At 38.2% G+C, this 20,529-nt stretch overlaps 1 protein-coding gene across 1 annotated transcript; it reads left to right on the forward strand.

Annotated features, from left to right (window-relative positions):
- Window positions 1-4,744: 4,744 nt before the first annotated feature.
- On the forward strand, window positions 4,745-14,936 carry LOC122641586 (pre-mRNA-splicing factor CWC22 homolog). The gene is made up of 7 exons (XM_043834869.1): window positions 4,745-6,300; window positions 6,408-6,597; window positions 8,771-8,874; window positions 8,966-9,068; window positions 9,174-9,469; window positions 14,055-14,360; window positions 14,449-14,936. The coding sequence occupies exons 1-7, from the start codon at window positions 5,056-5,058 to the stop codon at window positions 14,827-14,829; spliced, it is 2,625 nt and encodes an 874-aa protein (XP_043690804.1). The 5' UTR covers window positions 4,745-5,055; the 3' UTR covers window positions 14,830-14,936.
- Window positions 14,937-20,529: the final 5,593 nt, after the last annotated feature.

Below are 20,529 nucleotides of genomic sequence, written 5' to 3' on the forward strand. Positions count from 1 at the left end.
GGCCCAGCCCAGTCGGACCCTAATTGACAACGGTCGGGCCAAGTTGGGCTGTGTTGGCCCTGATTTTTGCCAAGGGCTGCGTTAACCCTGATTTTTGCTAGGGCCTGGTTGGCCCTAACTTGCCCTGCTTTTTTGCCATTTACGTCGTCCTATGCATAATAAAAAATGAGACACATGTGATTAGGTATTGGTTTGTTTCATACTCAATTGACTATTAGACTTTTATTTGAGTTAAAAAATTTAATCCAATCTTAAAATTGTAAATATTTTCGTCCAATAGATAATAAGCCTTTTTTTTGATAAACCAATAGATAATTAGATACTAAACAAAAATTGCAAAATGTAAACAATAAATTATAAAGCATAACGTAACGCAGGGCTGGGCTTAGCCCGAAGCCTCAATCCTGGCCCAGCCCGACCCTGATCCAAGGCCCAAAAATTTCAACCCTAACCTGCCCTCAGGGTTGGAAAATCCCGCCCAGGCCCTGTTCGGGCTCAGGGCAGGCTCCGACCGACAGGGCCAAACTTACACCCCTATGTCCAACGCCTTTAGAGCCTTTCAGTATCATTTTCAGAGTCTTTCGGGCTTCTTTTGTCTCTCAAGTGTAGAAGAGAAGACGATGGAGTTTTTTGGCTATGCAACATGAAGCTAAGACCTTCTTTTATATCACTTAACTATAATTGTTTCCATACCTCCATCAAGGTAATGCGGGTACAATTCCCACCTAATGAGGAGGTTATAGCTCTCACTTGATATGCATCCGTTATTGTACCTTTATTTCAACATAAAGAGAGTTATGCTGATATGGCAATTTGCGCCGCATCAACCAACATTAACCACTTAGCCTTGCTATTGCCAACAATGTAGCAAGGGAGGTAAACAAGTGGGAGGACCAATGTCATAGTTTTGTAAATTTGAAAAAATAAAGACTATATTTGTAAAGTCAAAGTATGTACTTGCCACTCACATTTGATGGCATATCCCACGCTAAACCATTGGATGCATGGGAGGGAGTGCCTCGTGATTTGTATATAGGAAGACCCACATGGTTAGAGAGAAAAGAGAGGGTGTGTGTATGAGTGTCGTACATCATTTTTTCCCATTGTAAATATAATCAACTAATTGGGTGTGTTGGCGCCACTCATTGAAAGTGAGTGCCTGAGGTTCATGTCTCGAGTTCAAGACATCCCTCTCATATCACATATTGCATGTAATGCACTCTCCACTCAAATAAGTGCGGCCCTGTAGGACTTATCTTGGCTCCTCGTAGGCTCTCTCTTGGCCTTTTCGTGGGTGGCTCTATAGTGGGTAATCTAAGCACAAAGAAATATACCACCAAAAAAAAAATTTTTTGATTGATCATGATTTTGTAAGATAAAAAAGCAAAACAAATATTGAAATTGATCAACTAAACAACCGAACCCCATCTTGTTTGACAACCAACCAACTTATAGAATTTGTTGCTTCCACGGAAAAAGAGTGAAAAAAAAAAAAACAAAACCTTTTTAGTAAAAAGAGGATATCCACTTTTTGTTGTTTGAAGCAATAAAAAGGAAAATAAAATTGAAAAATATGAAAAGTTTTTACGGGATATCATTCTCTAAGTGGTTTGTCTATGGAGGAACCCGAGTAGACTTAAATATTTTCCTTATGGCAACCTAGGTGGATCTCAAATTTATAGACAAATAGATCTCAAATGTCACTTACTAATGTGTAATGTTCTAGTCTTGTCAAAATTTGCCAAGTGGCAAATCTAAGATTGTGGGAAAGTACATAGTAGTGGTCGGAGTAACCGTAGACGTGCATGGACATATTGGGAATCCATGCTAATACACATGAGGGAATCTGAGTGGATTAGACCCTAAAATTTGACACATTGGCCAAGCCACACCATTCTCTTGATACCAATGGTCACAATTGTACTCACTCTTTTCATGTGGCAAAAGTGGATCATTTATAGTTGATTTCTTTCCAAACAGGCTGCTTTGATTTAAAATTTTCAAATACATTTTACAGAGAACAACGCCTTAAAAATTGAAATCAATTGAATTGCCAATGATCAATATTGCAGCCATAGTTTTTAAAACTATATTTAGGGAGGGGAAAATATGCTAGCTTAGGTTCATATCAATTTCAACCAAATGACTAGCGATTTAAAAAAACAAATTTTTTTGCTAAAGATTAGCGAAGGTTATGTTAAGAAAACGAGATGTACAAAATTAAAGTCTAGGCATACCCAGAATAAAATTCAAGGAAGATACTGAATTAAGGCTTTACATACGACATTGCCATCAACAGAAGCCTCAACTCCACAATTGATTTTTAACTTCACCATCGGCATTTCCATCGACAAGGAAAAACTCAATTTAATGATAAACAAATCTAAATCCGTATCTTCATTGAGCATCCCAAAGAACTACATAAAGTATGAAATCAGGGCACACATCCCAGTTGGATATCCCTATCGGAAAAACATAGCTCTATTTGCTAACATGTCAGCTACAGGATTAGCATATTTGTAACAATGAGTTATTTTTCCATGAAATAGAATACAAACTCTTCATGATTTTGCTACATAAACTCCAAAGGAATGGACTGACATCTCACACACTAGACAAACACATCAGAATGACATTCAACCTAGAGGAGATCAAAACCCTTCCGCCATGCCAATTGAAGACCAATACATAGACCAAGATTTTTTGCAAAAAAAGTATTTTGTGGCCCAAGAAATGAGAAAAAAAAAATCCTTTTGCATTGCCTTTGTAGTCTCTAAAGATACCACTAGCACTGGATTGCCGAAGGCACTACCATCAATGTTTAGTTCGAACCATCCAACATCAGGATTCCGTCAAACAACTTCAAGGATCATGGACGAAGACGATGGCGAACACCCCCCCCCCCCCCCAACCCCACCCCACCAATTTAATCTTACATCATCACAATTAAGAGACTAGTTTAACGTCCCTCTTAATTTTCTCAACAATAGCTGAAACCTGTTACTTGATCCCATCAAATATCCTAGCATTCCTTTATAACCATATATGGTAGGGGATGAGGACAAAAAACACATTCCACAGCCTTCGAAGAGACAGTGGAGGCTTTCCTTTTCTATCAATGGAAGAGTTCCATCATCGAAGGGTTATCCGGCCAAAAGAAAGAAAGAGATCCAATCCAAAATCATTCTCCAAACAAAAATAGAGAACGGACACTGTAGAAAGGCAGTTAAAACTTTCACAATATTGCAAACATAGCTTACATCTCGATGCAAGAGGAATCAAACATGGTCATTAGTAGGAAGCTTCATATGAATCCATCTCCAAGTAAACATATATTGTCCCAAGCATGACATTTGATGCGCAATATTACAACCAAGACAATCTATGTTTGTAAGAAATTTGCCTATACATATGCAGCCTAAGAGACTTTGGCTTCTTTAGCTATAATATCGTCACAAGCTGATTTGACTGAGAAAACTCCAGATTGGAATAACAACCAGTCACACTCATCCCTCTATACTTGGTAAGGAATATTAATTCTTTTAACCCGTGAAAAAGATATTTTGTGAAACAACTGATTGCACATGAGGTAATCTCCATTGTAAGTCACAATAAAATCTGATACCTTGCCCCCTTTTTTTTTTTTTCTTTTTTAAGGTCTTTGGACTCGAACCATAAATTTCAGCAATAGATGAATCTCTCAACCAAATACCAGAAATTGACACCAGCACCATCACCTATCATCCACTTTTCATTGCTTGAAACATAGTTCCAGACCTTCTTGATACCCTGTCATATGGATGAAGCCTATACACTCGATATCATAGACGTACTTAAATCATATAAGCTTATTCATATCAATATTTGCATGTTTGATGGTCCAAACATAGCCTTAAAGAAAGGGAGAAATAGAGAAAAACACATGTAATTAGTGAATCTTACAAGGGGGATCGACATGATGTCCGTATGTATTGGTATCTTCCATATCAAACTTATGGCCGATAGGAAAAGATGTGGAGGCCCACATGGTGAGAGAAGAGAGTATGTGTCATTGATTGTGAGAGGTTTACCGGCCATCGAATAACAACTAAATAATTTTCCCCCAAGAAAGTCAAACACAATGAATTTTTTTTATTGATAATCGATATAGGATACTTGTCAATCATACAAGAGTATCATCCACTTCCAAGGATACTGGGCCGATCCGAGGTTTGATCCCGAAAAAGTAACATTTTCAAAACTTGCAGGCCGATCCAGACTTATCGTATTTAAAGACCAATATGACCCAATAAATCGGATCATTCCCACTTGTTTGCATATATTTTCCTTATCGGCTATGATTCCCTGATCGGTGCGGTTCCCTAGTGTCTCTCACAAGAGGGGGTGGGACCCACCCGGGGTACCTGACTGAACACCCTGCCCAGGTGGGGTCCACCCTCCTCTTGTGAGAGGCACTAGGAACCACACCGGTCAGGGAACTGTATACGAAAAAAATTCATATTTTCCTTGGCCATTTCGTCGGTTCACAATACAACCCAGGGTTATAAAAAGTTCGAAATTGGGGATCGAATCGGTGCTGATTTTGATTTGAATCGGCCGGATCCAATTCCGAGTTTTGAAACAGTGAATTATCAATTCCGGCTTGAAGTCAAAGTTCCTTCCGAGCGAAAGTTCCGGAAGTGCGCTTTGTGCTTTTAGCAACTCCTTTCCTTCTTACACTTTTACGACCATCTCTCTGAGTCACAAACTCACTATATCTCAATAAACAGTGACGAAGGAACGCTGTATCCGCCATTCCTGAGCTACAATAAGGTAGTGTGTGGCAAGGAATGTACGTGGATTAGCTGCAACCTGCAAGCTTGACGAAGAGAAGAAACTTCATTCCTGTTGTCGATCTTTTTTTTCTTCATAATCTTATGTTTGCGGCTTGAGTAAGTTGATCCCTTTTCCCTTCTTATTTCATTCAGGCAACTGTTAGTTCTCTCGCTTAATTTTAATTAGTTAATCTGCTGTGTATATTGAAAGTTAGGGTTTTTTTTTTTTTTGGGATGAAAAATGGTTAATCGAGATGAAGAGGAAGTATTGGATAGGGTGGATCTCGATAAGTATAGGAAGAAACACAGGTCGAGTTCTCATCATCATAGTCGCCGTGGGAATGAAAGTGATTCCTCAGAATCCGGAGAAGTTAGGGAGGACCGATCGAAGCACAGAAGCGAAAGGCGTGATAAGTATAGCGAACAGAATGAAGAGGGTGAAATTAGGGAGAGTAAAGATATTAGGGCTACAGGCGAAGATAATAGGGATTCGACGGATGGGGGTGGAGATGATAGTCGACGCCATGGACGTGAGGAGCGGAGAGAATCTCGCCCCCGAGATCATCATAGAGATGAAAAATCATCTGATAGAGAAAAGGATGGGAGATTGGAGGATGAGGGTATGAGGCATAATGATAGTAGAAGGTCCAAAGCAGATGCTGATGGGGGTGACCGATATGAGAATGGCCGTAGACAGCGACAAACTGAGAGTCGCAGGGACAGAGACAGGGACAGGGACAGGGACAGGCGGTTCCGTGAGGATTCAGGCGATGATGATGGGAGAGACACAGAAACTGACAGGAACGGAGAAAGGCAATCACGTAGGAATTTAGACACTGATGGTAGTGGAGGGCATAATCAAGACAGAGAAAAAAATGGAAGAGATGATAATAGGCATGACCGGAGGTCTAGAAGTGAGCGGGAAAGCGATTACAATGATACAAATCATAAGAAGAGTCGAGAGGAGCGACGAGATGATCAAATGCATGGAAGAGAGAAGAGCACAAAGGTAATCAATGAGAAGAAAGGAGATGGTAAGAGACTGGAAGATTCAAAATCTCAGAAGCCATCGACGTTACAAGATGGGAACCCAAATGGTGATACAGCAAACTTGGGGAGGAGTGGAGGAGTTTACATTCCTCCATTTAAGTTGGCTCGGATGATGAAGGATGTGCAAGATAAAAATAGCATTGAATACCAGCGGTTGACGTGGGATGCTCTTCGTAAGAGTATAAATGGACTTGTAAACAAGGTTAATGCGACTAACATTAAGAATATTATCCCAGAATTATTTGCTGAGAATCTTGTACGGGGTAGAGGGCTCTTTTGCCGGTCATGTATGAAGTCACAGATGGCATCCCCAGGTTTTACAGATGTTTTTGCAGCATTGGTTGCTGTTGTCAACACCAAGTTTCCTGAAGTGGGTGATCTTCTATTAAGAAGGATTGTTTTGCAGCTCAAACGGGCATATAAGAGGAATGACAAGGTATATATTACCTTTCTTCATCATTTTCTCTATTTTATTACTTGCTAGCATTGATGCACTGTTTTTGTTTATGATCATTCTCTTGATACATAGTTTTCCTTGGACAGCCTCAATTGCTGGCTGCAGTTAAATTTATAGCTCATATTGTGAATCAACAAGTGGCACATGAGATTATTGCTTTGGAGTTGCTCACTCTACTGCTGGAAAATCCTACTGATGATAGTGTTGAGGTGGCTGTTGGGTTTGTCACAGAATGCGGTTCATTGCTTCAAGACCTTTCACCACAAGGCCTCCACGGTGAGGGTGCTGGTGGTTCTAGATGATTTTTTAGTGGAGCAGAATTCCTTTTTGGCATAGTTATTGAACTCCCATATCATTCTTTTGTTTCTTATTTTCTATATTTAAATTTATAATGTTCTAAAACTGCTGCAATCTTAAAATATATTTTTTATTTTAAATACCATGTTCATTGTTTTTAAGAATCTTATTTTCAAACTTAATTTCTTGGTTTTCCAGTGGGAAATTTGACCATCTAGGAGGAAAAAACTGTGGAAACACTCAAACAAGAGGATTTTGGGTCCTTTAAAAATAAATAGTCATGAAACTTTTGTGAAAGGATTTATTGGAAAATGGATAAGCAAGATTGCTAGTGGGCAAGCCTTGGCGCAATGGTTAAGTTGCATTATTGCAACCATTAGGTTGTTGGTTGCGGGTTCGAATCATGGAAACAGCCTCTCTGTGAAGCGGCGGGGGTAAGGCTGCATTCATTTGCCGCTCCCAGACCTTGTAGTAGCGGGAGCTTTGTGCACTGGGATGCTCTTTTTTTTTAGGAAGATTGCTAGATATGAATGGAATCACTAATGGTGTTGTAGGTCCTTGGCCACATTATGGGGACAGAATAGGGGCTTTAGATGGGTAGGTCGATGGGTATATTATGGGAAGAATGTGGGTTTAATAAGTATAACCTATATGGGCCTTGGATATAACTAGAGTATGAGCTTAAGTATGGGGCTGATTGTAACTAAATCGATGGGCAGAAGAGGGGCTTGGCTTGGCTGGTTATAACTTAAATCAATGGGACCAAATAAGCGCTTAGCTGGGCCTTCTTCCTTCTATGCTGGCCTTGTACTGCATCAGGGAGACTGGAGAGAAAGGCTTACAGAATTTAGTTGCAGATTTGTCTATCATAGAAAACGGATCAAGTCTCAAGAATCTAGTTTCATGTACTCAGTGATTAAGGGCTGTTGTAGTAGGATTTCTATTTCTATTTCAATTTCATGGGGGGTCATAAATTGAAATTATGGTGTTTGGTATGATTTTTCACCTTATTTATGAGAAATTGAAATCAATTTCATCCGAAATAGTGAAATAGCTGAGGGCCCTGTGTCAATATTGAAAATGAAATCAATTTCAAGTTTATTCTGCACTCCACTTTAGTATGCATGTGGTAATAACAGGTAAATGTGTCATTTGCATGTTTAAAAAGAAATGAAAGCAAAATCACTCTATTTTGCCACCACCACCACCACCCTTCCCAACCCCACCCTGCCTCTGCCGCTGCCGCCACCATCACCACCACCCTCTCCCAAAGAAATATAGAGAATATATTCTCAGAAATTGAACTACCAAATGGATTTCTTATTCTTGAAAATTTTCAGATTGATGCAACCAAAACAATTTCAATTTCTTGACCAAAAATCTATTTGTTGATCTATTTTGTGAAATCAATCCGAAATTGAAATCGAAATCACCCCTAAGTAAATGGCAAAGAACATCAAATTCATTTGAGAGAGGGTCAAAAGAGAATTTTCTAATCGAATAATCTGACCTCTACTTGGAGTAGAATTCATAAACAAGTATTAATCACTAGTATTAACATTGGACAGCATAATGGTAGCAATAGAAAGCATAAATTATCTTGCAGTGGCCTAGGTTTCTTCCTCATCTAGCGGTCCTTTGTGCAATGGTAAGGTTGCTCCATTGCGGGTTCAAGTTGGGAAACAAACTCTCCGTGAAGTGGGGGTAAGACTGCGCGCATAGTGAGCCTCCCCAGACCCCAGAGTGCCGGGAGCCTCATGCACTGGGGAACGCCCCTTTTCTGTAATTCCAGATCTTCATGAGAACTGCATGGATTAACATCTAGCATGCGTTATGAGGTCTACATTTTCTTGTGGAGAGTCTTTGTTTGTATGTTTTATTTACATCCTTGCTATTAGTTTTATGAATATATTCAATTCTACAACCTAAGTTTGTTCATGTAAGTTGCTTCAAACAAGTATGGTGCTAACATTACTGCTTTTTTACCTGCCAATGGTAGTGAGTGTTCTTCGTTTTTGACGAGTTCTGATGTCTTTGGATTTTAAAATTTTTATTTTATTTTATTAGTATTTTATTACTGATTATTTTGTTTGATGATAATGTCTATACAAGATAAGGAAAAAACCACATTAATATTATTATTTCTGTGTAGGTATCTTTGAGCGGTTTCGTGGAATACTTCATGAAGGAGAAATTGACAAGAGGGTCCAGTTCTTAATTGAAGGCCTCTTTGCAGTAAGAAAAGCAAAATTTCAGGTATAATATTGTTATACATTCTGGTTTCCTATATGGGTTTGAGATGATAAATGAACCAAAAATGTTAAATTTGGATTGCTACCTTTTTTAGGGTTACCCAGCTGTCCGTCCAGAACTGGACCTTGTGGAGCAAGAAGATCAATTAACTCATGAGTTATCCCTTGATGATGAGATCGATCCACGGATTGCTCTAGGTATATTTAGGGAGATAAAACATCTTTTGATTTAATAAATTGCTCTCTACCTTTGATTACATTTGCTGAGGTTTGCTATATTTGATATTTTTTATTGTAAATCAGATATTTTTAAGCCGGATCCAAATTTTCTGGAGAATGAGAAGCGTTTTGAGGAGTTGAAGAAAAGTATACTTGGGGAGGAGTCGGAGGAGGATGAAGAAGGCTCAGATGAAGGCACAGATGATGAGGATGATGAGGATGATGAAGAAGAGCAAGAAGAAATGATGCAGATAAATGATGAAACAGAAACAAATCTTGTAAATCTACGGAGGACAATTTATCTGACAATCATGTCCAGTGTTGATTTCGAGGAGGCTGGTCATAAGTTATTAAAGATCAAACTAGAGCCAGGGCAAGAGGTAAGTTGTACAAATTCTGCCTATTGTACTTGCGATATAAATCGAAGGTACAAACTAGTTATGCAGTCCCACTATTTTTTCAGTCTTATAAGTTGCTGTTAAGCTCATGATGTACGTAGGAATGTGCCTTTTAGAAATCTCCATGCATTTCCAATAAGATATAACACAATTATTTGGTTTTGCTATCTTTGTATTTGTGTTTTTTGGCTGCTTTATGCAGATTGATATTCCAGACCTTGATCTACAGTTCAAAATAGAACCTCGTAATTTGGATTTCCCGGGAAACAAGAAATAGAGACAGATATGGAATTATGGTATAAATAAGAATTGGAAATTATAGAATAGCAGATCTGAACTGAAAGAAAAAGTTAAGTTGAATAAGAAAATAGAATAAGCAGAAATCAATAATGACCAGAAAAGGGTGAAAACAGGATAAATTGAATAAACTAGCAACCAGGATCTGAAACCTTGGAGACTGGTTGAGTTATCCTGTGGATAAGAGCTAAAACCAAAATCCATCATTTCTCTGAACAGAGACAAGATAGGACTGTCAGGGACAATTAGCGAAACCAAGGTTATAAATTTCGTATTTTGGTGGGATTTCCACCCCCGCCCAAACTGAAATATTTTGGTGAAATTTCAGTAAAATTTGGTAACTTTTGCATGTAAAAATCATAGTTGTCATGGCGTCCTGGCGCTGGAGAGGGCTGCATGGCGACCTACGCCATGGCGACCCTCTTTGATTTCTTCCTCCTGACTCTCTTTCCCTCTTCGATTTCTTCTTCCTGTCTTCGATTTCTTCTTCCCTCTTCGATTTCTTCTTTCCCTCTTCAATTTCTTTTTCCCCCCATTTAGAAACAATAGAGAAAAAATAAAACATGGCTTGAGTATACATCTATTAACACATTAAAAATAGAGAAAATAAAAAATAAAACATGGTCGACATGCTCGCCATGGCAACGCCATGGCGGGCGACATGTCGATATATCGACGTGACACCCCTCCACCGACTTGGATCGCCGTGACGCCGTGACAACTATGGTAAAAATTTGATAGTCGTTTTGTTTTGACCATAGTTAAAACTAATATTTCGCCAAAATTTCAGCATTTTAGAAATGTCAAACTTTTGAACCATGGCGAAAACAGGTCGGAAGGTATTGATGGTAGTGATATGTAGCAGACATTAGAATCTAAAGATCAGATTCAACATATAGGATAGGGAGATTCCACAAACTGACTACTTTAGATACCTGAGCTCAATCATAAATAAAGAAGCTACATAGAGGATGATGTTTTGCCCAGAGAATTAAAAAATAGGATGGATGAAGTGGAGAGGTACATCCGGAATGCTGTGTGATCGGCGTATTCCTTTACAGCTGGAAGGAAAATTCTATATGACTTTCATACAACCGGCTATGATGTATGGTGTAGAATGTTGGGCAGTTAAGAAGTGTCATATAAATAAACTAAGTGTAGCGGAGATGAGGATATTGAGATGGATGTGTGGCAAACCTAGGAAGGATAAAGTAAGGAATGACCATATTAGAGCTGGGTTGGGAGTAGCTCCGATTCACGATAAGCTTTGTGAGAGTCATTTGAGATTGCATGGCCATGTTCAACAAAGGCCTTGGGATGCCCCAGTACAGAGGAGCGATTTGATTCAGATTGAGAGAACTAAAAGAGCCAGGGGCAGGCCTAAAATAACCGTAGGAGAAGTGGTTAGGAAAGACATGATTAGCTTAGGCCTTGTATCATGTATGACTTCAAATAGAACTGACTAGAGAGCAAGGATCCATGTGGCCGACCCCATTTAGTTGGGATAAGGCTATGTTGTTGTTGTTTATCAGATCAACAAACAATAATATTGGAATGATAACTATTGAGTTTTTAGAATCTGATCACAAATAATAATTGAGTTTTTAAAATCTGATCACTAATCTGAGAGAGACGAGCAGAATTATTTTGATAGAATTTAAGCTCAAAACAGGGGTCCCACAATTCACTAATAGGTGTAGAAAACTGATTGAATGAAGAAATAAGAAGAGAATATGGAAAGAGACAGGGTCCAGGAGTTCACCTGCTTTGACCTACGAATCCACCTCACCTGAGGTCCTTCAGAATCCACCCAAGTAGAATCTAAGGAAGCCACCTTATTTTCTTTCTCCATCTCAACCATCATGAATCCACACATTATATCAGTCTTATATTATTGATCTTCGGCTTCATATCTTTATATAGGATTGCAATTCCATATTTAAAGCAATCTCTGGTTTTGTGATGTCTGGTTCATTCTTGCCTGGTTGGGTCGGAGCCATTGGTGTATTTTTGTGGAAGTAAATGTTTTGGTTTCAATCCATCCTTTGTGGTCTTTGGAAGTCCATACACCCTCTACTTTTAGGGGGTTTTAGAGTTTGGTTTTATCTTTATTTTTTTTTGGTAAGTGAGTTTGGTTTTATCATAGGACTGTATGTTAGCTATTCCTTAGTAAGTCAGCCTTGGGCCAAGTTCAGTCCACCCTGTTGTGCCAGAGCCTCACCTAACTATGTTTCGTCCAGGCTCTGCACAGCCCATGCAAATATGTATAATGATCTTGTATAATAATAGAGCCTGTTGTTGGTTGAGGCAGAAAACGTAATTAAAGTAAAAGTGGTTTATTGAGTTTGATGCAGTTGTATATGCATGGCTGGACCGACATGACTCTGTCTGTAGATCCAGACCGAGAAGAACCAGGTTCAACCCTGGCTTTTGGTCCAAAGGGATATTTAGTGTTTTTTTGGGGATTATTTCTGTAATTTGAATTTTATTTTAATTTCATTAGAGCAAGCTTTCGATTGTAGGAGTTCTAGTCTGTTTCAAACTCTATTCAGATTACTGTTAGGGAAGTTTTGATGCTATTTATATACTTTCAAGCCATCGATCAGAAGGCAAAGTTGAAATAATAGAATTCCTTTTGATGGTTACTGGTTCCATGTGTTGGAGACCACTGGTTGGGTTGAACTCACCTCTTTGTTGTGTTTCTGTTTCATACTTGATTCTTAATTGTGAACCTTTCTTTTTTCTCCATTCTAATTTCTTCTGTCCCTTTTTTTTTTTTTAAATGTGCTGATACACAGTCCTGACATTTGAGTCCAGCTAGGTAGAGTTTGAACTCTCTCGTGTCCTTCACTCTCAGCCTCACACTTTGGGGCTTGAATCGCTATCCTAGGCATAGTACTAAATCTCGTCTGGGAAGGCCATTTCAGCCAACCGAATTTCCAAGTTACCAAAATTTTGCTGAAACATTGTATTTTTTCTATGAGTTTTACTTGGCCATTTCGGGGGTGTGAAATGCCGCAATGAACAAAATACCGAAACAAAATGACCAAAATTTCAATGAAACGGTGCATTTTTAAGACTGAAATCTCCTAAGCGAGATGACCACTGGTTTGTTAATGTCATAAGATTGGTGATGACCTACTCTCATAAATTAAAACTAAGGACTGGTTTTCTGTGATTTATTTAAAATCCTATACTTAATTTTTTAGGTTAGCTACACTCTATTCAGAAATTCTAATAACGTCCTCACGTTTAATTTTGATTTCCGAATTTTTTGTCCATGATTCTGTTTTCTTACTCCAAAGGGATCCTAAAGTGTTCTGAATATTTTTGAAAATGCCAGTAATCCTTCTATTTGAGACTTTTGTCACTTTGGTGGCCCCATAACGATCTAATTAGGTGTTTTGGAACCTTGGTTTATATTAGAGCTTGGAGGAGAATGTCATGAAAATTTCATTAGTATTTCCAGAATGTATAATATGATCTAAATGGCTGTTGAATGACTTGAATATGTTTCCAACATCTTCCTCAAGTTCCCTTTTAGCATTGTTGTGTGATGGGTTTGTTGGTTATTTCAAGAGAGTATTGTATTTGGTTACAGATGTCAACAGCTAGTGGATAAGGGGCAAGAAACTTTGGGTCCTTGGTCCTGGGGCCTTCACTCTGGAATCTGTAGGTATAGAAACGAGAGAACATTTGAGGGTCATGTGGAACCAGTGCATCAATATACTAATAGGATTGAAGGACCTTTTTTTCTGCCTTTTATTTATTTATTTTTTTGGAGGGGGGAGGGGGAAATAGGGATATTGGCTTGCTGTGTTTGTGTTGTGTGTGTAATTACACGTGCATGTGTGCGAGTTTGTGGACATTGGATTTGTGGTGTTTGTCGAATTTGCAACTTATTAGTACATAAGGGTCAAAAAGGTGCCTTTTGCTGTTTGGCAGAGACTGTTTAGTGATACTTGCTATACAAAGGGAGAAAAATGCCTATCCATTCTAGGCTGAAACTCAACTGCCTACTGTCGTTGGTCCAAATAATTTATAAATGGGGTTTTAAACCATCTAAACAGAAAATCTGGCCTTAGACATCGAGTGATATTACAATAGGGTTGAGTTCAAACTCGCACTACACTTTTATGGCTGTTCACTCTGGTTTCATGAGTTGTCTTTGGTTATTTAGATTAAGCAATTTTTATGCTGGAACTGTTTTTATCTGGTTTTTTTATTCAGCCATTCGAAGCTTATAGTTATTTTGATCTGGGTTATGCAGATGGAGTTGTGTATCATGCTGTTGGAATGCTGCAGTCAAGAGAGAACATATCTTCGATATTATGGTCTCTTAGGACAGCGGTTTTGCATGATCAACAAAATTCACCAGGAAAATTTTGAGAAATGCTTTGTCCAACAATATTCAATGATTCACAGGCTTGAAACCAATAAATTGCGCAATGTCGCCAAGTTTTTTGCTCATCTACTCGGAACAGATGCTCTACCTTGGCATGTTTTATCCTATATACGTCTGACTGAAGAGGACACGACATCATCATCGCGTATTTTTATTAAAATTCTCTTCCAGGTATCTAATTTGGTTGCAATCAGCATTATTTTGTCTGTTTCCTTTGTTGATGCTTTTATTCTTACCGTAATATGTTCTATAATGGCAGGAATTGTCTGAACACCTTGGAATCCGGTTGCTGAATGAACGCCTTACAGACCCTTCCATGCAAGAATCTTTCGAGTCTATTTTCCCAAAAGATAATCCCAAGAACACAAGGTTTTCGATTAACTTCTTTACTTCCATTGGACTGGGTGGTATAACAGAAAATCTGCGGGAGTACTTGAAGAACATGCCTAGATTAATTATGCAACAACAGAAGGCAGTCTCAGCGTCAGAATCAGAATCAGATTCTGGTAAATCAGAGTCGTCTGAGTCTAACGACTCAAGTTCTGAATCTCAATCTGAATCTGTATCTGAGTCATCGAGTAGTGATGATTCTGAAAGTGAAAGGGATAAGAGACGCCACAAACGTCGCAGGAGAGATTAAGATTCTTTGGGTGTGGCTTTGGGGTCAGGGAGCAGATGCATTGACAGAAGTACTTGTAGAAGTTGAAACTGCTTATCCCGGTGCGGGCTTCTAGCCTGATGGCTATCTCATGTTAGGATTGTATCTTTTGTTATTTGTATGATGGAACTACACCATTTGTTCCTTCTAAATGTAGTTGATTATACAGTTTTGGTTCTAAAGTCTCTCAATCCACTGTTTTATAATGCCATTAAAAAATGGTGTCTATTCTTTATCTAATATGGAAGGGAGTCTAGGCTTTTGACACTTTGATAATAGAACATCCGATGTATTAATAGTCCAAAGATTCTCTCTGCTGCATTATATTGTGTAGTTTTTAAAACTAAATCAAGCATCAAACAAACGAATTTGCAGATAGATCATCGGGTGAGGCGGCAATCTAACCATGTCAGGCAGTGGTCAACTCCTTCCCTCACTTCTGTCTCACTTCATATCCCAAGCGGATTGTGATTCCAATGTGAAACAAATTTTTGGGCTTTTGTAAGTCTTGTGAAGTAAAGAAAGCAACAAAACAAGGAAAAAAGAGTTTAGTTAGGTTAGTTCTCACTCTATGACTAATATCGCTAATCTGAACTGTTCGACTAATAATGTTTCTTTTAACTTTACAATTACAAATTTGGCTTTGTAGTCAAATATTGTGAATGGGATTGAAGTTTTGGGAGTGGGGTTCGACATTCCTCGGAAGTAGATCTGCAAGCATGCACGCTTTGCAATAACGGCTACCGGGGTAATCCAAGTTTGCCAAGTGGCAAAACAAAATTAGTTAACGGTATCGGCACCAGTATAGGTCGCTGGTGATACTGATGCTGATGCCGATGCTGGTACTAATATCGATATGTCTCAGCTGTATCGAGTTGATATTGGATCAAAACAGCGTTTTTTTAAGCCAAAAAATTAGTTGTCCATACCACATTGGCTGATCTGTATCGATCAGGTATCGGTATCAGTTACGGCCAATCTACTACTGATACCTAAAACCATGTTACCAGCACGACAAGCTGGCACTTTCAAGTGTAATAATAGGGATTGAAGATCGAAGTAAATTGAATTTTTCATTGCTAATGAGGGTATTATATACAAAAGAGAATGCAATAAACTAATATTTACATCGTGAAAGAATCTAACAAATAAAGAATAAATGCAATGAAAGAAAGATACATAACAGGCAGGCCGATATTCTGTACACGTGGAGGATATGTTCAATACTCTCCCTCAAGTTGGAAACTGGACGTCACAAACCTTATCAAGAAGATTATATAGGTCAGACTCTCCTAAAGCTTTATTGAGAATATCAACAACTTGGTGCTTAGAAGGAGCGAAAGAAATCTTGATGTATAAAATGATAATCGATTTCGATATGCTTCGTTCTTTCGTGTAGATGTGTGGCATGAAATACGAGGATCAGAGAGCAATTATTGGAGCCAATTAGTGATTTCAAAAGTAGTACCTATCCATGGTACGATATTTGGCTTCAACAGAGAACTGAGAGACAATATGATATTTCTTTGACTTCCAAGAGATGGGGACTTTGTAAGGGTTTGGGCTTGAATGGTTTTTGAGGATATCATTTCTTTGAATCTATAAACCATACAAGATCGTAGCTATCAAACTAAAAATATAAAGTTTTTCCATAGTCCACGTACAACTCAAATCTTCCATAATGAATCCTGTAAACTGCTATAATACTTAGAACGATTAACTCTGCTAAAGACAAACCTAATTAAACTATTGAAAGTTTAGTCCATAGAGATGCCATTACAGTACCAATCACGATACATGTTTGATAACTAGCATATATACCAAGATATATAAAGAGTTCTGAGACATCACTTGCTCTTATGGTCTCTCAAAAGTTGGCATACACTGATAAACATGAGCTTATATCTCCACTGCTTTGACAATAGAAAAGGAAAGGGAACTCCCTTTTCTGTTTTTTTCCCCTTTGGAAGAGGAAATGATATAGATATACAAAAGAACTTTGACACATGCTGTATGTCTCCTATATATACTTGTCAGAAAAAGAAAAAGACCTAGTTTCCCTCCACCGAAGGTGGGAGGAGAAGACAGGAATGGGTATCAGGAAGGTATTTTGGAACATACAAAAACTCTAGGAGCGATTTGTGAACCTTAGATTGGTGGGCGTGAACCGCACCCTATGGATGGAGGAAAACCTTGGCCAAAAGAAAATGTTTAAAGGGTTAAAAATTTACTATTTCAATAAACCTTAATGGATAATGAGCAACCATGTAGTGGTACTTAGCATAGTTGTCAAGGTCTATGCTCCTTGACAACTATGGTCACCTAGGTGGGCGTATTGATTGCCTAGATCGTCTAGTTGGTGTCACCCAACATCCAGGTACTCTCCAACACCTTGGGTTGCCTAGAAGCCGTGGTAACTATGGTACCTGGATGGATCCTTATGAAAAGGATTCTACACTTATCTCAGGACCAATAACCTAAAATGGATAAGTGCCAAAACAGGATGAAAATTTTCTAGTCGAAGTCTAGAGAGTTTCTCTATACTAAAGCAAATATTTGCCATGTGGCTGATTAGATAGAGTTTGAAATTTTATAGATAAGTAGATCCTAACATGGAAAAAAAGAACATTTCTAAACAAAAATGAATGGCATTCAATATAAAAGAATATGTAAATACATGGGATGCTAGGTATATAATTGATGGGAGAATGTTCTCTGTGCCACAGCGTAGGTTGCGCCCAGGCACATGGGCAGCCTGTGCAAAGGGCAGGGTGGTTATTGCACCCACCCCCATGTGCTTGGGCACAGCCTGCGTTGCGACACGGAGAATAGCGCCCCATAATTGATATTAGTAATTGGAGATTATATAGCTGACACAAAAAATAAGAAGATATATAGTTGAACCTAAGTTCAAAATTTGACATGTGGCCAATCTAGACCAATTTTTAGATATCCATATGGTCAAAATTGCCATATCACATTTTCATGTGGCAAAACATGATGTTAGTCTAAGATCACTCTCTAGTCTTGCTAGGTTGGAAAAACTTTCGCCTTCAAATATTAGGAAAATGCCTCACATGGAAACTATATGGTACTTGTTTTATAACTTATGAAACTTATGGTCAATCCCTAACAGATCCTCTCTCCTAGGCAAGCAGTATGGGCCCTTTGGCTTGTGGTCCATGTCTCCAATACCCTTCAATTGTTGTAATTGTGTTCATTGAAAAAATTTCCACACAAGATCAAGCCCAAATCAGCACCCTAAAGATGGACTTGTCCTATACAAGTCACCCTTCCTAAAATCCGTGATCAAAAGTTTTTAAGTTTAATTATATAGACTCATTACCAATACATGACCTTGTGATTCAGCATATGCCCAACTAAACACAATTTATGTTCTAAACCAATTAGAATTGATACTATACCTTCTTAGACATTCATTATGCATGAGATTGAGGAGCATATTCACAATGATATTTTCATCACAAAATAAACATTTATAGAACTAGTTGTTCTTCTTTTCATCAATACCAGTCTGTCTACAAGTAAAATGATATTACCATAAAATTATCACGGAAATCTATGAATGTGGGTTGTGAAGAATAATAATGAGACATGGGAGGAAACCAATAAGCCAAGTAAATACATATTTATTAGTGTCTCATGAAATCAAAACAGAACAACAATCATTTTCTGTAAAAGATGAAAATTTATTGTTTCTCCATCCTTGTCCTCCTCATCTTTGATGTGTTAGAACAACCTCTTGATACTCTTATTCCTCTTCTTCTAGTTCGTTATTGTCATTTAAGATTTTTCAACAACCAATTCTAATAATTTTTAGGAATAGAGTCAAAATGATACAACCCTTCTTCATATACTTAGAACTAGTCATTTCTCTTTTGATCAATATCAATTTGTCTACAGATAACATGGAAATTTATGCGTGTTGGTTATGAAGAATGATACTGAGACATGGGAGGAAACCAATAATCCAAGTAAGTACATATGTGATCACGAAATATTAATAAACGTGCATTTTCCAATTGTAATTCTATGATAATGATGATACTGTATCTGCTAATATAGTTCGCCATATAGTCTACAAGCATATCATGATACTCTTATCTTTTTTTCCTTCCACTTCTTTGTTTGGGGTAAAAAACCCTCTACATATTTTCATATATTCTTGAGATAGAGCTTGCCGATTTAAAGCCAGTTTATCTATGGTAGGAGTGGTGTAATTAGGTAATTTCCATTTTAGATCGATTCTTTCCATGTGTGGTAGGAGTTGCCGTCGAGAATCCTCCTTAGGTTCCTTGCCTCTTATATATATTATCATATGTAATATTGAAGTTTGTCTCACCATATCCATCTTCAAATTGTCCAGTTAAAGATTTTTTTTTTTCTTCTTATTGTGACTACACTTTCAGTATATCCAAGTCTCTGAATCTAGGATCATGTTCTAATGCAGATTTTAAAAAAAAAAACAGAACTTACAGAGTGGTCCAAAGACTACTGATGGGATGATTACCAAAAACTCCTGATGCTTTGCGGTTTCACTTTTTGGGTAAAGCTATTTGGAACCAACCGGTTTGTTGTAACTGGACCAAGAAAATAGCACAGGAAATTTGTGTAAAGGAAAATTTCTCTCGACTCAAAGTCGCAAAATGAGGCTATGACAAAAAAAAAAATTGGTCGCCTAAGAACAGGACACAGATTTATCCAAGAACACAACCTTGCATCATAGTACCCACGTGAGAATCTTGAGAAGCGCATCAAACAGTTGGAGAAGAAGGCCAAGAGTAAACGCTCTGCAGCAACTAAACGTCCTCGACCATCTGCACCTGCTGTTTGCTGCTTCCCAGAATTCCATGTCTGAGACTACTACTAGTCTTCACCAGCAATCTGATTTGTTGCCGGATCGAATTGCGCCCTATTTGGGTTCAGCGGCTAGGCGGTTTGGCTTGCAAGTCCCTTCTTCTCTAGCCCCTATAGAAATTCATCTTTGGGATTGTATGGGGTTACTGAAAACCCAGTCAATTATGGTGGAAACCTAAGCCCAACTAGGTCTCACCTGTACTCTGCTCACCCTTCACAGCCTTCGCAATCTTCTGGACTTTACAGATAGGTCCTTGAGCTATGGTGTATATGGTTTAGAAAGCTTTCTTGCCTTTCTTCTCAAATGGCATCTATGTTACAAAGAGCAGATATGTTCATGTTCATGTCTTGCAGAAGTTAAACATAGTTGTTTTGCTATATCTTCTGAATTTTGTTGGGTTCATACTCCATTTGGGTCGTTTCATACTCTCTTTTCTACTAATTAATGACAGTTTTATGGGTAATTGTTCTAAAATTTTTCTATTTGTTAGAAGCTTCATGTTGATGCTCTTCATTGTGTTTATTCGTTTTGGAGATCAGTTTGAAAATTTTTTGCTTCTACACTTGTAGCAGGAATGTTCTTCGTTACCCTTCTGGTAGCCAATGAAATGGAATAATTCACTTCTCCTTTGGGTTCATAAATAGCTTCCTAGGTTTTAGTATTTTCTAAAATACCTTTTAAGATCTTATTTCCTTGGTTGCATTCCTTTTACAAGTGTAGCAGCAAAGTTTTGTCCGAGACTAGTCTGTAGATTTCATGTTTATTACACAAGGTTAGTACGACTCCTTAAATGCATTGGTTGT

Source organism: Telopea speciosissima, chromosome 10 (genome assembly GCF_018873765.1).
Source record: "Telopea speciosissima isolate NSW1024214 ecotype Mountain lineage chromosome 10, Tspe_v1, whole genome shotgun sequence".
NCBI lineage: Eukaryota > Viridiplantae > Streptophyta > Magnoliopsida > Proteales > Proteaceae > Telopea > Telopea speciosissima.